Here is a 21,870-nt window from a genome sequence, read left to right as displayed (position 1 = left end):
AAAACAATATACCACGTGACATGGCGCCGTAGATACAAAATAACCTTTCCAAAGTTAACGACCATATATGAGAAATACCATTAATCGAAAGTTTTTGTGTTTTATACCAAAAGGTAGGTATAGCGAAAAGTTACAATTAAAGGAATTTCAAAAACGATTTTTTGTTTAGCTATTGATAGTTGTATTTGTGACGGCAGTTCTTCAGACCTCCATAATTCACAAGGAGTAGTTAACACCTATTATTTTTTCTTACTTTTTCATTGCTTTTACACGTTGTTTCTAACGTGAAGAATAAGTTTAGCCAAACTAATTTTGAAATAGGGTATATCAAAGGAACACATATAAAAATGATACCACTATAAAAAACAAATGAAATACTAGATAAAATTGAGCAAACATAATTACCAAAATTACAGAAAAAGATTCAAAAAAACAAACAAAAAATGGTGAAGTTTGTTGAGTGAAATGAATTATTGAAAGAAAATTAATTGAACTAATAGAAATGTTAAATAAAAAAATGTCACATTTCAATATTTTTTTAATAATTAAATTCTCAGGGTTGTCGAAATTAAAAATTAAGTGATTTTTTTTTTTATTAGACTTCTTTCGAAGCTTGTTACCTTGAAAAATACATTTAAAACCCTGTTTTTTTTTTAAAATAAATTGAAAAATAAATGCAATTAAAAAAATTTAATTGATAATTGAAACTTTTAAAACATATTAAACATTGAAAAATTACTTATCTCACAAATTAACGTCCAATAAAGTAGATCCAGTCTTCATACAGGAATTTGGTTATAATAAATATATCTTTCCCAAACTTAAAAATTAAATCTTTTTTTTTTTTTTTTTTTTGAGAGAGAGAGAGTGCTTTAAAATCGCCGGGGAGTGCCGCCTAAAATTTTAAAGAAGTAAATTTTAGGAGTTTAGTGCCTTTCAAAGACGGTTATCATAATTTATTATCATCATTTAATTTCCTTTCCCCCCCCCCCTACACCTTTCCACGTGGTTCAGTAGTTAACCAGTGCTCCTGTTGCTGTCAGTCAGCTATCTTTACCTAAGTTTTAATTTTTAGTTAAAAGAATTTTTCATGAATGGAATCAGCATTTTTAAAAATTATTTTTTTAGTTGTATATATTGTATTTACTCTTTGAAGTTAAGGAGGGTTAAAAAAAAAAATGGTGACACCTAGATGGTGACGTAGGCAAAAAAAAAAAAAAAAAGACACTGCGATTTCGACCCTCACTAATAAAACTGCTCTGAGTGACTAGTTGGTAATTTTTTGTTCCTTTTCTTTTTTATTTTGCTCCTCCAATTTATTTGGATGCTTCATAGTAAAATGTTTTAACATGTTGGTTGTGGTCATGTTAGATGGTTTTATTCCTCGCAATATTTTAATTTGACAGACTTTGCAAATGGCTTTCAACTCATCATCTTCAAAAAGACTTTTTTTTTGGACTTTGGGCCATATTAGAAAATTCAGTTTATCTGTAAACAAATAATTTACTATTAAATTTTGTTTTAAAGCTAGTCACTTATTTGGATAATTAATTGAAAATAATCCGCTAAAAAAGACAAAAAGAAAAAAATATAAAGGGATGGGGCGGTAAATTGTACCAACCGGTAGTTAACAAAAAAAACTTATAGAATTTAATTTTTGAAACCAATGTATAAAAGTTTACATAATGAAATGCAAATATGCATTTTCGGGTTTGTATTACTGTACACATAGATTCGAAAAAGTTGTCAAAAAACAAATATATAACAAACAAATATTATCAAAGGCAAGATAAGTTACTTTTCTACCAAACTGGATAATTTATTTTGTTTTTATTCAACGTAACATGTTTATTCAGCTCGAAAAACATGCAGTGTTTACCGATGTATTGGAAAATTCAAAATGGCGCCCGACACTCTCTTTAACATGGTAAGTTCGGGAAAAGGTGTTATAAATAATAAACTAGACAAAATACTATTAAAAAAACACCGAATATATGTCAAAATATGTCACGGTAACATATATTGAGCGAGTTTCTAGCAGTATTTTGTATAGTTTATTATTTATAACATCTTTTCCTGAACTTACTGTGTTAAAGAGAGTGTCGGGCGCCATTTTGAATTTTCCAATACATCGGTAAACACTGTATGCTTTTCGAGCTGAATAAACATGTTACATTGAATAAAAACCCGAAAAATATATCCAGTTAGGTAGAAAAATAACTTATCTTGCCTTTGATAACATTTATTTGTTATATATTTGTTTTTTGACAACTTTTTCGAATCTATGTTTACAGTAATACAAACCCGCATTTTCTTTTGAATTTTTTTTTGGTTGACTGTGTTCAATTCACACATGGTTGATGCGGTTCAATATTGCTAAACTATAAGTCCTTAGTAAAATTCTATTTATAAATACTTTTTAAAATGAAATTATTTAATTAATCGTAAATATTATTTAGACATAAAAATTAATTGATTACAAAACCTTTTAAAAATATATATATATTAATTTCTTTTTCGTTCGGCAAAAAACTGCGCAAAACACTTTTAATTTTCAATTTAAAATTCTAGAAAAAAGATTATATTATTCTGCTTTTAATATAATCAAATTCAGGGTTTTATCTTTCTGGAGAAAAAAAAAATAATGGATTTTATTTCAATTAAATTAACAAAAAAAAACTTGACTGAATTGAATTAATTACCCTTAAATTAACGAAGGGGTTATTTAATAACTTTAGGTTTGGAAGAGATAGGTATGGGGTCGATTTTTTTGAAACTTCAAAAGAAACCGACTACTGTCAAAACTTTGCGAAATAATACAACGTGATCAATTTCATTTTAGAGATATTTCTTTCAAAAGCCTTCTTTTAAAAAAAGAAAAAAAAGTATATTGTTCTATTAAACCTTTTACTGTTTAAATAATTTGACTTTGCTCGTTTTAAGAAAATATAAGTTGAAAAAGCATTTTCATTCAGTATTAGAAGATTTGTCAGTAAAAAAAAAACAATCGCCAAAAAGATAAGCGTTTTTTTTTAATTTTTACTCGCAATGTAGAGCCCTGCATACTTCTTTTCAAGTTAACTCTTTTGTAGTTTTGATTACAATAGATCTGAATGAATGAACCTTGTAAGGGAGGGGCACTAAGCATTGCCCTGTTAATAATGAATTTCTTTGGTTTCTTTTTATTTCTCTCTTGCGGTTAGAAATATCAGGAAATTTTTTTCTTTTTTTCAACATCAGACTAAAAGAATCGTAATGAAGGAATCGGAAAATTAAGGTATTTTTTAACGATGCGATTCCGATTCCTCCCAAAATACACGATTCTTACGATTAACGATTCCGATTAATCGATTATGATTGTAAAAAAAAAAAAAAAAAGCTAAATATATATTGTTTATATATTTACTATATTTGTTTTATCTAAGCATTTAGTGTCGGCTTAAAATTCCTGACATATTTTTTGTAACATTCCTTTTTATTCAAAATTTTTCTCTGATTATTTTCCTCTACATAACATTTAACAAGATCAATAATGATAATCGTTTAGGGTTATCTTGCGTTGCCCCAGCACGCTAATAAAATGTTGCAACTGAACTTTTTTTCTGGCGAAATTGTTTAATGTTTTTCAAACTTGATGAATGTAGAAGAGACGGGTCAGATGATCAAAAAATTTTGAATTCCTAATTTTGATCTTGAATACTTCAAAGACGATTGAAACAAAAAGTAAAATGAATAGCAGTGTTTCCGACATCATAAAATATTTGATATGGTACTTGTTTTTTATTCTTTTTAATGGAAATCGTGTTGTATAGCCGACACCAAAATGTTGTATATTGCGGTGTGTGATTATTTATGGGTGTATATATTTATCGGTGTATGTATTTATGGGTGTATACATTTATGGGTGTATATGTTTATGGGTGTGTATGAATGAGTCTTTTTACTGTGTTAACGTGTTTGTCATAATCTCCTGTTCGTCATTGTCTAATGTTCAAAATGTTTGAGTTGATGCATGTATAACGTGTATATATATATATATATATATATATATATATATATATATATATATATATATTGGTCTCTCCCATCAATTTCCAACAACTTATTGTTTAACTTCATTTCTGTTTCAGCCATCACTTGATGTAAGGAACTAAAAAAAAAAAACTTCAAGGTCAAAAACTTGATAACGATAAATATTATGCAGAATAGATTCTGAATCAGAAAACAGCAATTCTTTTCCCTTTGTCAGAAACGTTTCTCATGGAATGTGAGGACAAAAAAAACAAAATAAGGGATGCTATAGTTACACGGCTGCTGAAATTAAACCCAAGATCCACTTCTAAATTTAGTTGTTAGAATCGGCACTAATCGGGGAAGCGTTTGATATGATACGTGGGATAAGATCATTTCTGACTGATGGACTTTCAAGGCTGCTTTTCACATTAAAAGAAAGCGCAAAAACGGACAGTATTAAGTTTGTTATTCCAGAACAACAAAAATTTTTTCAGATGAAATAAAAGATTTATTTGGCAAAATCAAATCGGGGCAGGTGTTCGGATACAGAAGCAACTGTTGATTTTATTAAATTAGTTTTTACATAATCACTGGGATTAAAATTAAATGTACAAAAGTCAAGTATCATGGTTCAAGTTTGCTCTAAAATAGAATATTCATTTCGAATGTATCCCTGTCGTATAAAAGAATCTACTGTTGATTTTATAGGCTGGGCCTTTCTGCTTGTGTGGTGATAAAACTTTTCAAATTCACTTGTGATGTTAGGTTGTATAAAAGTGTTAACTTTGTTTAAAATTGAACTGTTCCTTTAATTGATTTTTTTTTTTTTGGATTATCGATTTTTGATACTTATCAGATGCATTCCGATACAAAACTTACATAAGAACACTCCCAGACACATCAAGTACCTTCATGTAAAATTTTTTTAAATTCGTTCCAGCCGTTTCTGAATCCATAGGGAATGAACACACACACACACACACACACACACACACAGAGTTCCTTTTATACAATAGGTAGAAGTGCTATTTCCATTTGATTCTCAACAACATTTGTCTTATTTATTAGCAGACTGTTATCCTCATCTTCATAGTTGTTTCACAAAATTTCGGCCAACTATTCCTCTGGCTTTCGTCAGGTGATTAACTGCAATGGGATAGGAATGCAGAGTCTCTTATCCTCAGTAATTACTGCCTTCCATAGTTGTTGTTGTCTCACCAGGTTGTGGCCAACTAACCCTCTGGCTGGCTTTGGGTAGGATTGAAACTGCTATCTGCAGACATTACTCAACATCTTTATCCAGTGCACCACAGTTTACAACCTGACGAAGGCCAGAGAAATAGTTGAAACGTTATGAAACAACAAATAGAAGATAAGAATAATAGTTCGAAAATTAATAAATAAATTAATACGTAATAGATAAATAGTAAATTAATAAATAAATAATAAATAAATTAATACATAATAGATAAATAATAAATTAATAAATAATAAATAAATTAATACGTAATAGATAAATAATAGTTCGAAAATTAATAAATAAATTAATACGTAATAGATAAATAATAGTTCGAAAATTAATAAATAAATTAATACGTAATAGATAAATAGTAAATTAATAAATAAATAATAAATAAATTAATAAATAATAGATAAATAATAAATTAATAAATAAATAGTAAAATAATACATAAATAAATTAATAAATATAAAACTAATAAATTAATAGATAAATAATAAATAATTTAATAAATTAATAAATATTAATTAAATAGATAATAAATTAATAAATGATAATAAATCAATAAATTAATAATAAATTAATTAATAAATTAATGAATAATTAATAAATAAATAACAAATTAATAAATAATAAATTAATAAATAAGTAATAAATAATAAATAAAAAAAATTAATAAATAAAAAAAATTAATAAATCAGTAATAAATAAATCATCTCCAAAGAATTCCAAAAGTAATAAAAGAAAAAATTAGTCATAATATGAAATTTGGACTATTTCCAACCTTTGACCTCTGCTGCCATTCTCAAAAGTCTTTTGTTTTATTTTTCAGGTCTACTTCCCTAGTTTTCTCAGTGGAGATCTTTATTATAAATTCTTGTCAGAATTAATCAACACGGTTCAGCTTGCAAATGACTTGCCACAGAAATCGAGAAAACGCCTCGGTAAGTTTTGACACGATGCCACCAACCCCTTTCTCATACGACCACTTTAGTCGTTTCAAACTGCATTCTTCGTTTCTTTAAATATTTTAACTTTGCCTTTATCATTTTTTCTCCCCCTAGGGAGTGATGCTTCGTCGGAACATAGTGCTGGCAGCCAAAGTACCGGTGCAGAGAGTGTTGGTTCCCGCAACACCCTTTTGGCAACTGACACCAGCCACCTGAAGAAGGCTTTGAATAAAATGCAAGTTGACTTGCGCATCGACTCGGTGCTTCTTAATCCAGATTCTTTATGGAAGCGTAGTGCACCAGGGTACGTACAACTCCCTACTCTTCTCTCCCTGTTATTGCCACACACACGATACCAAAATTTCAAACAAAAAAAAATATGTATCCAATACATGCATATTTTAACAGTGTCGGCAAACAGTCCATTGGAATCTCGGACAGTCAGGTAAAGACGGTAGTTTCCCGTTGATTTACGTCTTGATTCGGGAGTGTATCTCCCCCAGTGAGTTAAACGCACCCTCAGATACCAACTTGGAAATTTCTATGAGGCCCCTAGATGCCAGAAAGCCTTCTACTTAAATAGCTTCTTCCCCCAAACTGCTAGACTTTGGAATTCCCTTCCGGGTCCCTGTTTCCCTGACTGTATTAACATGTAGAAGTTCAAGTGTAATGTAAAGACATCTAGCTGCTCAACTCCCTACATAGTATTGCTGCAAATCTGGTCCTTAAATAGTAACCACTTATGACTTAGTGGCACTGTGCCTTATTTCGGGTGAATAAACAGTAAAAAATAAAACATCTAGCTGAATCCACTTTCAAAAATTTTCCCCAACCTTTATCTGTGCCTAAATCAAAACGTAGATTCCATGAACAAAGCTTTTTTCTTAGAACTGCATGCCTGTGGAACTCTGTTCCGTCTGCCTGCTTCCCACCTGACTAAAACCTGGATGTCTTCAAGTCCAACATAAACAAATTCCTGATGAACCATCCCCTTAAGTAAACACTTCATTAAATCTCCACACTAACGTACTGTACTTGCAATAACCCTTATCCCTGAGTGGCTTCCGGGCCTTGATAAGTGGTGACCACCTTGTAAAAAACGAAAAAAACAAAAACCTAACATATACAAAAAGATCTTCCTTCTGATGACATAGTGAACACGTAATCAACTCACGACAATTGCGTGATGTCAGGTATTCTTGTTTATCAGCTCATCAATATTAAAATTCTTGACGTGTTTCTAAATTCCATTCTATCAAATTAACATTCCTGTTACATTCTAACGTAACAAATTCTCTTTTGCAAACATATGTTCAGGTTACTCAGCATTTTCCCCGGAACCAACAACATGATGATAAAAAGGCCTAAAATGTAAGGAAGATAATTCATAGCATGTGGTGGTGATGATGATGTCTATATTTGGATTCAAATGTGGTATTTCAGCCTGTTTCTACTCCATCATTAGTTTCATAGCAAGTGCTCATCTGTTCCACTGGTCGATTACAATATCGTAGCCTTCAAATCCAATGTTAACAAATTATTGTTGAATCGTCCCCTTAAATAATCAAATTCTACTCAATTTAAATCATTAACGGTTACTGCACTTTGTTCATTAACATTCATTACATTCATTAAGCCTTATCCTCGAGTGGCCTTCGAGCCTTGATAAGTGGTGACTCCCTTGTAAAAAAAAATGCTTCACTTGTCAACCTGAATTTGCCTTTAAGAAAAATTTTTTAAAAAAATCGTAAAAAGTTAGTTTCATATTAAAAATGCAAATACACTCATTGTAGATTAAAGCGTTAACATAATTTTAGAGAATAAATATTAGTTATTTTTAAATAATAAATAAAAGACAAAAGCGACGGATTTTTACAAGATGAGTATCATTTGAAGCTCGATCCTTCAGACAAAAAATACCGAAAAATTGGCTAAAAACATTAATTTCTTCACCTTCAACTGGGAACTTTTTTACAGGGAGGGGTTGCTTTTTTCGCCGATATTTTCGAAAGTCATCGCCTCTTTTTGATTGTCTAGCCTTAATTAAAACCTACGTCACTTCCGGTTTGATGGTGGTTGTAACAGCAAATACGTCACTTCCGGTTTGATGGTGGTTGTAACAGCAAATACGTCACTCCTGGTTTGATGGTGGTTGTAACAGCAAATACGTCACTTCCGGTTTGATGGTGGTTGTAACAGCAAATACGTCACTCCTGGTTTGATGGTGGTTGTAACAGCAAATACGTCACTTCCGGTTTGATGGTGGTTGTAACAGCAAATACGTCACTCCTGGTTTGATGGTGGTTGTAACAGCAAATACGTCACTTCCGGTTTGATGGTGGTTGTAACAGCAAATACGTCACTCCTGGTTTGATGGTGGTTGTAACAGCAAATACGGCATTCCTGGTTTGATGGTGGTTGTAACAGCAAATACGTCACTCCTGGTTTGACGGTGGTTGTAACAGCAAATACGTCACTCCTGGTTTGATGGTGGTTGTAACAGCAAATACGTCACTCCTGGTTTGATGGTGGTTGTAACAGAAAATACGTCACTCCTGGTTTGATGGTGGTTGTAACAGCAAATACGTCACTCCTGGTTTGATGGTGGTTGTAACAGCAAATACGTCACTCCTGGTTTGACGGTGGTTGTAACAACAAATACGTCACGTTTTTTTCCTGTTCTTTTCCTCCTTCGCGGTACGGTTCGAGCCTACCACTTTTTTGTTTTTTGCTCAACATACACCTCCAAACACTCGGGCAATGCCAGGCTGAAATGCTAGTATCTTATAAAGTTGTTTTTGCTGTATGTGGAAGATTAATATATTGTACCCAATAATATAGTAATGATATTTCAAAAGTTAAAAAAAAAAACTATACATGACTATGGTGTCATCAGAATTGAAACCAAAATATGTAGCTCTCTAGCATTATTTCATACCAGGGATTTCAAAACCTAAAAAATTAAGGCAGTTATTAAAACCTGGAAAACATATCGTAGTTCATGATGCTCTTTTCTCTTCCCTGTAACCTCTTTCCCACAGAAGAGACGTCGCGAGACTGCTCTATCATTATTTTCAATGGCAAGTGCTTGTCTGAGCTCCGATCTATAGTCCCCCCCTCACCAAACTTTCTTAAAAAGCACTCGTCTAGTTGCAACCACTATCAACAGTTTCCTTCCACTTTCTATCTGTGCTAAATCTAAACACAAATTCCATGAACAAAGCTTTATTCCTAGAACTGTCTGCTTGGGGAACTTTGTACCATGGGTCTGCTTTCCAGCTGACTACAACATGGTTGTGTTCAAGTCTTAGGTAAACAAGTTTTTTTTTAGTTATCTCCTTAAATAGTCCACTGCTACCCAATTTTTACCACTAACAATCACCACAATGTTGTCTTACAGACCAACGTACATGCATTAAACGTTATCCTCGAGTGAGCTTTGGGCCTTGATAAGTGTTGACACTCATGCAAAAAACAAAAAAGAAAACAATTTTTCTTTTCGTCCTTATTTTAATTATATTTTAAATTAGTGAACATCTTGTTATCTCGTTCGACGCTCATTTTGAGGAACAATATACAAACAATATAAACAATATACAAACAATATAAACAATACAAACGATATAAACAATATACAAACAATATACATACGATATAAACAATATACAAACGATATAAACAATATACAAACAATATAAACAATATACAAACAATATACAAACAATATAAACAATATATAAACAATATACAAACAATATAAACAATACAAACAATATAAACAATATACAAACAATATAAACAATATACAAGCAATATAAACAATATACAAACAATATAAACAATATACAAACAATATAAACAATATACAAACAATATAAACAATATACAAACAATATAAACAATATACAAACAATATATAAACAATATACAAACAATATACAAACAATATAAACAATATACAAACAATACAAACAATATACAAACAATATATAAACAATATACAAACAATATAAACAATACAAACAATATAAACAATATACAAACAATATAAACAATATAAACAATACAAACAATATACAAACAATATAAACAATATACAAACAATACAAACAATATATAAACAATATACAAACAATACAAACAATATATAAACAATATAAACAATACAAACAATATAAACAATATACAAACAATATAAACAATACAAACAATATATAAACAATATACAAACAATACAGACAATATAAACAATACAAACAATATACAAACAATACAAACAATATAAACAATATACAAACAATATAAACAATACAAACAATATAAACAATATACAAACACTATAAACAATACAAACAATATAAACAATATACAAACAATATAAACAATACAAACAATATATAAACAATATACAAACAATACAGACAATATAAACAATACAAACAATATACAAACAATATACAAACAATATAAACAATATAAACAATATACAAACAATATAAACAATATAAACAATATACAAACAATATAAACAATATACAAACAATATACAAACAATATAAACAATATACGAACAATATAAACAATATACAAACAATATACGAACAATATAAACAATATACAAACAATATACAAACAATATAAACAATATACGAACAATATACAAACAATATAAACAATATACGAACAATATACAAACAATATAAACAATATACAAACAATATACAAACAATATAAACAATATACAAACAATATAAACAATATACGAACAATATACAAACAATATACAAACAATATAAACAATATACGAACAATATACAAACAATATAAACAATATACAAACAATATACAAACAATATAAACAATATACAAACAATATACAAACAATATAAACAATATACAAACAATATACAAACAATATAAACAATATACAAACAATATACAAACAATATAAACAATATACGAACAATATACAAACAATATAAACAATATACAAACAATATACAAACAATATAAACAATATACAAACAATATAAACAATATACAAACTATACAAACAATATACAAACAAAATCTATTTTATATAAAATTTAACAATAGCTAAATTTTAACATTCCAATTTCTAACATTCTATTTCTGAACGTTGCTTACAAGGTTCGAGTCTCGGCTTATCCTAATCTCATTTTCACTTATCTAATAAGGGGACAGCCCTGTTTCCTGTAACATCTGCAGTGATGGGACAGAGGATGAAGTTTAGCAGACGGTGAGGGATCAATTAGGTTAAAAAGTTTTGTTTGTCTGTTGTGAATATTCCAACTTTTTGTGGCTGTCTTTTGCATTTTGTAAATCTCTTAGGATTTTGTCTGAAAATTGATGTTTTTGTTTTTAACTTTTTTTTTACGTTTCTGCTGTCCAATCCTATAAAGATTCCCCCCCCTCCCTCTATGGAGCAATTTCTCTTTGACTCTTTATTATTAGCATTTTGAGAGCTCTGGAAAAACCAAGGTACTTTTCTTTGAGAGGAACCACACATATTTAAGCACTATTTTAAGGAGGGTGAAGATTGAGCGGATGTGTGTGTGTGTGTGCCCTTCAATAATGATTACTGTTTTTGTTTCCCTTCACATCTGACCGTCATTCTTATCCGACACGTGTGTTATTTCCAGATCGTCATCGTCAGCATCATCATTGTGCTGCCATTCTTCGACCTCTGACACGTCTCATCATCCGACCCACAATGAACCGTGAGTTTAGTTTTGTCAACAACAACATTATTGAAACGCAACCCTTTCCCCATTTTTTTTTATTTTTTGCTTTATTTTTGATTTTGCTAAATAATCTGATTTCCGACTCCCCACAACTCTCCTCCTCGCAGTCACCTTATCCCTGTTTGGCTTCTTTTTTTTTTTACGGTTGTTTTTCTGTTCTTTTTATCAGTTTCTTTGCAATCCTTGTATTTGTGGCGAAAAAAAGTTTTGTAAAACAAAAAAACTTTCATGCATGTGGCGGTGGAAAAGGTAGGGGCAGTGTTTGATTTTTATTTTAAAGTTAAGTATGTGTATTTTATTTGCCTGATCGTAAAGTATGCTTCAATATATTTTAATATTTTAATTAATGCAGATTTCGTATTTATTATTAAAATCTTTATTATCTTTATTGATTATATATTTTACCCAATATATAATAATGATTTAAAAAGTAAAAAAAAAAAAGAAAATGACTTGCATGCCATGAGCTAGAATTGAAACCAAAGCATTTAGCTCTGCAACCTGATTTGGTACTGTTTGAGCAATCATCAGATTAATAACAAAAACATTAAAATTTAACATATCAATGTATTTTTGCACATGTGTAGAAGATCATTTTAAGTTGTAGTTCCAAGTTTTTTCAGCAGCTATTTTTACTGGCTAAAACCAAATTGAATTTGTTCCACAGCTCCAAATCTCCTACATTTCAAGTTTTTAGACCAAATTTTGACAGAGTAGTTTGGTAGAGATCGTTCCTCAGACACACGAACAAGATCACTTTTTCTATAAATTTGCATGTAGAGAATTTATTTCTAAACTAATGAGGCGATCAGTATGAATTTTGAAGATGAAGAGCATAGTGGTCAGCCATCGGATGTTGACAACGATCCATTAAGGGCCTTCATCGAATCCAATCTATGCATATTTGAGAACTTGCTTCTGTTTTTTTTTTTTTTGTTATTACATTTTCACCCCAAACAAGACACAGTGCCACTATGATGTAGGGGACAGTCAGTCAGTCAGTACAGTTGGAGAAGCAGCAACCCAAAAGGGAATTCCAGAGTCTAGCAGTTCTAGGGAAGAAACTATTAGAGTAGAAGGCTTTCTTACAACTAGGGATGTCTATCATGCAAGGGTGGAACTTTGCTGCTTTTCGAGTTTGTCGGGGGTATTTACATTGAGGTGGTACAATTGCTTGTAGTTCGTCGGAGCCTTCACCATTAAAATGGCTTGTAGAACAGGCAAAGGAATGCAACATTTCGTTGATTGGACAGGAGTTGAAGCTTTGATGACAGTTCAGGGCCTGTCAGGTTGGCGACTCTTTTGAAACCCTGGCCAGGAGTGAGAGACTAGTAGCAAATGTGACAACAGTACTCCATACATGGGCGAATGGTGATACTTTCAGGCGTAACTTTCTAGCACAATACAAAGAGCCCACCTTTTCGCAGTAGCTTTGGCAATGCTCTCAATATATCTGTACCAACTCATGTTCCCTGTGACCATTAAGCTGAGTAGTTTGAATTACTTTCAGCTAATGAATCTTTAGTCACAGCTATTGGTGGTTAAAAAGGTTTCATGTAATTATTGAAGGAAACGAGCTTAGTCTTGGCAGCGTTGAATGTGATTATCCGTTTTTGTCCCCATTCCACTACAGATTGGAGGTCTTCCTCTAGTGTTTCTACCATTGCCTTTGATATGTGTTCATTTGTTTTCCCTCATACCTGTTCTAGAGCGTGATGCCATCAGCAAATATACCCATCTTATGTGACGTACGATGATTTCCAACCACTTGAGAGAGATTAAAAACAAAAACTTGATGAGTGCCTCACAAATTGAACGACACGCAAAAGATACGTCATTTAAAAAAGTATCATCTTCCTTTTTCACGCAACAAAAATGACCAGTTTCTCGACTGGGTTGTGACTTGTGTTGGAAAGTGGGTTCTTTACGACAACTGGCTATGCTCAGCTCAGTGGTTAGATGCCGACGAAACTCCATGACACTTCCCAAAGCCAGAGTTTCACCAAAAGGAGATCATGTTTACTGTTTGGTGGTCTGTGACTGATCTCATTCATTACTGTTTTTTGAATGCAGACGAAACCCGATGATGACAAAAGTAATGTCAACAAATGGATGAAATACATCAGAAACTTTTGTTTAAAATAGGATTTTGCAAATTGAATTAATTTTGTTTAAAATAGGATTTTGCAAATTGAATTAATTTTGTTTAAAATAGGATTTTGCAAATTGAATTAATTTTGTTTAAAATAGGATTTTGCAAATTGAATTAATTTTGTTTAAAATAGGATTTTGCAAATTGAAATATTTTTGTGTAAAATAAGATTTTGAAAATTGAATTAATTTTGTTTAAAATAGGATTTTGCAAATTGAATTAATTTTGTTTAAAATAGGATTTTGCAAATTGAATTAATTTTGTTTAAAATAGGATTTTGCAAATTGAATTAATTTTGTTTAAAATAAGATTTTGCAAATTGAATTAATTTTTTTTTTAAATAAGATTTTTCAAATTGAATTTTTAAAAAAATAATATTTGTCAAATTGAATTTGATACATCAAGGTGCCGTACTTTCAACTAAGCTCCAACCTTTGTTCCATCACTGCAATGTTGCGCCTTTTTTACAAGTATTTTAATGCAATACGTTCAAATGAACTCCTCGCATTTATGACCCCTCGGCATACCTCTAACAATATTTTACTGCAATGGTCGTTAGATGTCGCAAAATGTTTTGCTCTAATAACTTCTACACTCGGACTTTAGAAGTCCCTCCAAATTACCTGTTTCTGACATGCCAAAGTGTAAACCAACATCTCACTCATCTCTTCTAAACATGGTCTGAAATAGAAGGCATTTATTTATACGTGCGAATAAAAGCCTTGGTTCACGGTAAACAAAATTTTTTTTAAAAATCGTTTGATCATTAAATTTGTAATCCAACCAAACTTTTACGAAACAATAAATGGCTAAGAACAAAGTGTGGTATCTGTTCTGATGCTACACTTCACCTTTTCTATTCTCGGTCAGTGGAGGAGAAATCCTTCATGACTGAGACAATTTTTAGTTTTGTTTCTTTCTGAAGTGTCCCTTTTTGGGAAGCTGGATTTTCCCCACCATTAAAAAACGACCGTACGTTGAACTCTACCCTTGTGAGGAGGAAAGTACATAGGAACATTAAGTGATTCTAATTTTTTTTTTTACTTGGGAGTCACCACTTATCAAGGCATAAAAGCCACTCATGAATGTAAGGTGATAGTGTAGTAATCGTTAATAGTGTAAATTGAGTAGAATTTGATTATTTATGGGGACGGCTCAACAAGAACTTGTTTACATTGGAGTTGAGGGCTACCATGTTGTATTCAACAGGGAAGCAAGACAGCGAAATAGTGTTCCACAGACAGGCAGAAAGAAACTTTGTTTCTGCATTTAGATTCAGGCAGAGATAGTGGGTCTTTTTTTTTTTTCATGGAGGTCACCACTTATCAAGGCCCAGAGGCCACTCAGGGATAAGGGTTATTGCGTGTACAGTAATTAATGAGTTAGTATTGTAGTAATCATTAGTATTGGAGATTTGATAGAGTGTCTTAGTTAAGGGGGCAGTTTGTCAGGAATTTGTTTATGTTGGACTTGAAGACATCCAAGTTGTAGTCAGGTGGGAAACAGGCAAACGGAAGAGTTTCACAGGCGTGCACTTCTGAGAAAGAAGCTCTGCTCATGGAATCTACATTTGGATTTAGGCACAGATAAAGAGTGGGGAAAATTACTGACAGTAGTTTCAGCCAGACGGGTGTTTCTCGTGAAAGATTGACGAGGGAGGACAAGATTGGAGCTCAGACGAGCACTTGCCATGGAAATAACGATAAAACAAAGACAGGCTCGCAACGTCTCTTCTGTGGGAGAGAGGCTGCAGGGAAGATAATAGGGCATCCCCCACTAAGCTACGAAGTCTATTTTGTACTCTGTCAAGGTAGGATAGGTTGTTTTTAGCAGCTCCTGCCCAGATGTGGCAGCAGTACTCCATCCTTGGACGTACTTGGCTTTTATACAGATAGAGAATTGCATCAGTAGTAAGATATCTTCTGGAGCGGTAGAAGGATCCCACCATTTTCCCAGCGTCCTTGGCAACAGACTTGATGTACATGTTCCATTTCAGATCAGGAGTAAAGGTCAAACTTAGAAGCTTGTCAAAACATGGAGCCTCTCCAAGCTATCCTGTTTTCTCAATCATTAAATCATTTCTCTTCGATAGGCTCATAAGAGTAGTGGTAGATGGACAAAAATCGGAGGCCTGCAATATAAATGCTGGAGTCCCTCAGGGGTCAATCCTAGGCCCAACTCTCTTCCTGATCTACATCAATGACCTCCCTAAACACATACTTAAATCATTCGTTGACATCTATGCTGATGACACGACCATCTACGGCAACACATCAAAGGCTGTAAATGACAAAGTTCTCTCTGATTCTCTCTCCTCTGATCTCGAGCGCGTGGTTCAGTGGGGGAAGATGTGGCTGGTTACCTTTAATGCATCCAAAACCAAACTGCTATCCTTACATCATCAACGCTCTGATCCCCATCTGGCATCAATTGTGATGGATGGCTCTCGTCTAGCCGAATCCACTGTGAAAAATTTCCCCCATTCTTTATCTGTGCCTAAATCAAAACGTGGATTCCATGAACAAAGCTTCTTTCTTAGAACTGCACGCCTGTGAAACTCTGTTCCGTCTGCCTGCTTCCCACCGGACTACAACTTGGATGTGTTCAAGTCCAATGTTAACGAATTCCTAATGAACCGCCCCCTTAAGTAAACACTTCATCAAATCTCCACACTAACGTAATGTACTTGCAATAACCCTGAGTGGCTTCCGGGCCTTGATAAGTGGTGATCACTGTGTAAAAAAAAAAAAAAAATTTCAATTGATGCCAGATGGGGATCAGAGCGTTGATGATGTAAAGATAGAAGCTTGATTTTAGATGCATTAAAAGTAACCAACCACCTCTTCCCCCATTGTACCACGCGCTCAAGATCAGAGAAGAGAGAATCAGAGAGAACTTTGTCATTTACGGCCTTTGATGTGTCATCAGCATAGATGTCAACGAATGATTTAAGTATGTGTTTTGAGAGATCATTGATGTAGATCAGGAAGAGAGTCAGGCCCAGGATGGACCCCTGAGGGACTCCAGCATTAATACTGTGGGCCTCTGATTTCTGCTCATCAACCGCTACTCTTATGAACCTATCGGAGAGAAATGATTTAATGATCGAGAAAACATTTCCAGTGATACCGTAGCTGGAAATCTTGTGAAGTAGGCCCTTATATCATACCTTATCGAAGGCCTTCGATATGTCAAGAGCAATTGCCCTGGGCAGGAAGCCTTTGTCAAGAGATTCACTAATCCTATGAGATATAACCATTAGCACATCTGCTGTAGCTCTTGCGGAGCGGAAACCATATTGTGTGTCACTAAGAAGGTTGTTTCTGTTGAGGTGGTTGACTACTTCTTTATTTAATATGGATTCCAACAACTTACTCATGACACACAGGAGACTTATTGGTCTGTATTGAGAGGGAGATGACTTTTCACCTGAATTCTTAAATATAGGGCATACTGATGAGGTTTTCCAGGGTGTTGGAAAGCAATTCTCCTTAAGGCAACGCTTAAATAGTTTTATAAGTATGGGGGCCAGTGCTGGTTGAAGCTTTTTCAGCACTATAACTGGAATGCCATCAGGGCCAGTTGCTTTACTGGAATCAAGGTTCTTGATTAGTTTGGCGACCTCACGCACAGATATTTGTATGTTGCATAGCATGTTGTCTGTTATAGGGGGAAATACGGGGAGTCGATGGCTTCGCCGCATAGGGTAGAATTAGCTGCAAAGTTCTTGGCAAATAGTCTGGCCTTGTCTGATGCTGACGAGATGACCTCAGGTCCATTGATGATGGTTGGGATAGAACGCACGCTTCTGTTCAGGATCCTGTTTGCTGATTGAGATTGTCGGACTGACTTCCTCATCTTGGTTGTTATTGTCACAACGTTTCGGCCGTTTTGCCCTCCGGCCTTCGTCAGGTGTTTTGTATCGAACTGGGGGACCGTTTGTTAGAAGTCTCGAACCCAACCCTTTATTATTATTACAGGGTTACCGTGTTCGGACTCCAGCTAGGCTTTGGGACATAGTTGCTGATTCTCTGTTTTTTGAATGTTACTTTTTCACTGCCTTCGTTCAGGATTGAACTCAGCACCTTTGGGTAACTGTAAACTTTGATACAACGTCTAGGACCACTCGGCTATATGTCACTAGGTGCTGAGTTCAATCCTGAACGAAGGCAGTGAAAAAGTAACATTCAAAAAACAGAGAATCAGCAACTATGTCCCAAAGCCTAGCTGGAGTCCGAACACGGTACCCCCGTAATAATAATAAAGGGTTGGGTTCGAGACTCCTAACAAACGGTCCCCCAGTTCGATACAAAACACTTGACGAAGGCCGGAGGGCAAAACGTCCGAAACGTTGTGACAATAACAACCAAGATGAGGAAGTCAGTCCGACAATCTCAATCAATGAAAACACCTCATCTCAAAAATACAGACAATTACTATCCTGTTTGCTATTTGCCAAAACTGGTGGGAACCAAGCCGCTGCTCAGCTACTTTGGATTTGATGGACTGAGTATATAGCTCTCTTGCATTTTTTATTACTCTTTTACAGTGGTTGCTGGCAGTCCTGAAGGCAGCTTTAGTCTCAGTGCATCTATTACGTTGGTAGCTATGGAAAAAGTGATTTCTGCGCGCGATGGCAGCAGCACATTCTGGGGAGAACCATGGCTGGCTGTTAGGTTTTTGTTGGAATTTTTTGGATGGTATGAATCGGTCTATGCCTACAATTAACCATTCGGTCAGGTCTGATACTATAGAGGACACTTCCTTTTTAAACATGGAATGCAAAGGTAGATCAGATATGAATGTACGGAAGCTATCCCAGTCAGCTGTAGAGTATCGATATACAGTATGATGGAGAGGTACGTCTGAAGACTTATTACATTTTGTTTTTATCTTAACTGATACAACGGAGTGGTCGGAGGATCCCAGAGGAGATAGAACGGAACATGAACATAGCTCAGGGGAAGTTGTGAGAAAAAGGTCTAGAAGGCTTGCATACTGACCTGTAGTATCGAGCACACGGGTGTGTTCGTGAACAATCTGAGTGAGGTCATAGGCAGTGGCAAATCATGACAGAACCTCCCCTCGTCATCTGTCTTATTTAAGTGGGTCAGCCATTCCACATTATGGCCATTGAAGTCACTGCAAATGTGAATCTTAGCCGAAGGATGAGCAGACAGGATGTGGTCAATTTTCTCAGATATGCTCTTAAAGATAGTAACCCCGCTGTTGTGGGGGCGATAGAGGGCAAATATGAATGCAGTGGTGTAAGCTAGTGCAACCCGGAAGCACATATAAGGTAAATTAGGGTCTTTGCAATCGTTTATAGTATTTATACATTTATTGGATGCAAAAGAACTTTGAATTGTTTTTATTTACATATGAATTTGCTAAGAATTAAAATGTGCTTTTTTTTTTTTTCAATCAATAAGAAAATATATTTTTGCCGTTTCCATCAAAAAAAAAAAAAAAAAAAAACGCACATGCACACACAAGATGTTTTGTAACTTTATTACAAAAGATTTTGTTTCCTCTTACAATAATAAAATTGAGGATTCTTTCATGAGTAAACTTTAAATTCTTATTGTCTCCCGATATAAGGTTTTTATTGCAAAACCCAAGAGAAACCAAATCGCTTTATTGTTTTCTTTTTTTCTTTTTTTAATATGGAGGTCACCACTTATCAAGGCCCAGAAGCCACTCGGGGATAAGGGTTATTGTGTGTACAGTAATCAATGGGATAGTATCGTAGTAATATGTACTGATTCCTTTAACCCCAACACACGCAACATGATTAATAGATTTTTTTTTTTCCTTTTTAGGAAGATGTCATTCGGACGCATCAATGACCTTGGACAGTTTGTATCAGAGTATGACCCTGAACCAGAACTGGAAAGGAAAAAATGTACGCTATTGTTTTTTGTGACATGATATTTGTGACGTGATATTTTTGTGACATGATTTTTGTATGACATAACTATATGATGTTATATTTGTGAGGCCATTATGTGATTGTGTGACGTGACTTTTGTGTGATGTGATATCTGTAACATGATTGTAATAATTGTGACATCATTGTGTGACATATTTGTGTGACATCATATGACATTTGTGTGACATTTCTCTGATGTGTTATGATTATGTAACGTAATATTTGTGTCTTGAAAATTTTTCGTCAAAAAAAATTTTTTTTTTCTCACTTTGTCTTCATTATATTTTCAGCTTCAATGTTTTTCCGAAAAAGGAAGGATAGAGAAAAGGTAAGCGTGCTAATCTTATTTTCTGTTTGACCAACTTTCACATCTCATCAACTCTCACCTGAAAGAAATATATATATATATATATATATATATATATATATATATATGTATATATATACTTCATATTTTACACCAGTTTTTTTCTGTTTGCAATTTTTTTTTTTTTTATATATATATATTCAATTTTCACCCCAAACAAGGCACAGTGTCACTTTGAAGTAAGGGGCTACTATCTGGGACATAAGTTGCAGGGATATTATGAAGGGAGATGAGTAGCAAGATGTCTGTTCACATTACACTTGAACTTCTGCATGTCAGTACAGTTGGAAAAGCAGAATCCTGGAAGGGAGTTCCAAAGTCTGGCAGTTCTGGGGAAGAAACTATTGGAGTAGTCACAGAAATAACCGTACGACCTATGTAAACAAAAAGTAGCTTTACACATATTGTCACATTTTCCGTTCTTTACCATATATATAAAATGGATTTGCTCTTCGATTGGGACATATTTTTCATTCACACAATAATTACAGTGTCTGAGGTGCTGAATACTCTTTTGTTTACAGAAATCGGAAAATTCTGCTGCGAAAATGTAGTACCATTCTCACAAACTAGGATTTTAGGGATGGCAAACCTGCTGAAAATTTCCGGTTTCTTTACAGTTTCATTTGAAATAGTATGATTCATCTGAAAGATTTCTGGTAACTTAATGTAAACATCAACCAGTATGATGTAACGTTGTCTAAAGAAACTTCAACAAAAGACTTTTTTTCATGGAAACATGCAAGAATAAAGATGAAAAAGAAAATAGAAAATTTTTTTTATATCTTGTTAAACTATTTCCAAATTATTTTATATCTTGTTAAATTATTTCCAAATTATTTTATATCTTGTTAAACTATTTCCAAATTATTTTATATCTTGTTAAACTATTTCCAAATTTTTTTATATCTTGTTAAATTATTTCCAAATTTTTTAATATCTTGTTAAATTATTTCCAAATTATTTTATATCTTGTTAAACTATTTCCAAATTATTTTATATCTTGTTAAATTATTTCCAAATTATTTTATATCTTGTTAAACTATTTCCAAATTATTTTATATCTTGTTAAACTATTTCCAAATTATTTTATATCTTGTTAAATTATTTCCAAATTATTTTATATCTTGTTAAACTATTTCCAAATTATTTTATATCTTGTTAAATTATTTCCAAATTATTTTATATCTTGTTAAACTATTTCCAAATTATTTTAATATCTTGTTAAATTATTTCCAAATTATTTTATATCTTGTTAAACTATTTCCAAATTTTTTTATATCTTGTTAAACTATTTCCAAATTATTTTATATCTTGTTAAATTATTTCCAAATTATTTTATATCTTGTTAAACTATTTCCAAATTATTTTATATCTTGTTAAATTATTTCCAAATTATTTTATATCTTGTTAAATTATTTCCAAATTATTTTAATATCTTGTTAAATTA

At 32.8% G+C, this 21,870-nt stretch overlaps 1 protein-coding gene across 1 annotated transcript in view; it reads left to right on the top strand.

The window, feature by feature from the left end:
• The window catches only part of LOC145269871 (A-kinase anchor protein 10, mitochondrial-like), a 165,610-nt gene that overhangs the window by 132,000 nt on the left and 11,740 nt on the right, over window positions 1-21,870 (top strand). Inside the window, 5 exon segments of the mRNA XM_080125615.1 lie at window positions 6,087-6,198; window positions 6,319-6,508; window positions 11,868-11,945; window positions 19,944-20,026; window positions 20,344-20,381. Coding sequence (XP_079981741.1) covers window positions 6,087-6,198; window positions 6,319-6,508; window positions 11,868-11,945; window positions 19,944-20,026; window positions 20,344-20,381 — 501 coding nt within the window.

This window comes from Euprymna scolopes, chromosome 45 (genome assembly GCF_053919585.1).
Source record: "Euprymna scolopes isolate OS-2025 chromosome 45, ASM5391958v1, whole genome shotgun sequence".
Taxonomy (NCBI): Eukaryota; Metazoa; Mollusca; class Cephalopoda; order Sepiida; family Sepiolidae; genus Euprymna; species Euprymna scolopes.
The sequence above is the reverse complement of the archived record's forward strand: the minus strand, read 5'-3'. Positions and strand labels throughout refer to the sequence as shown.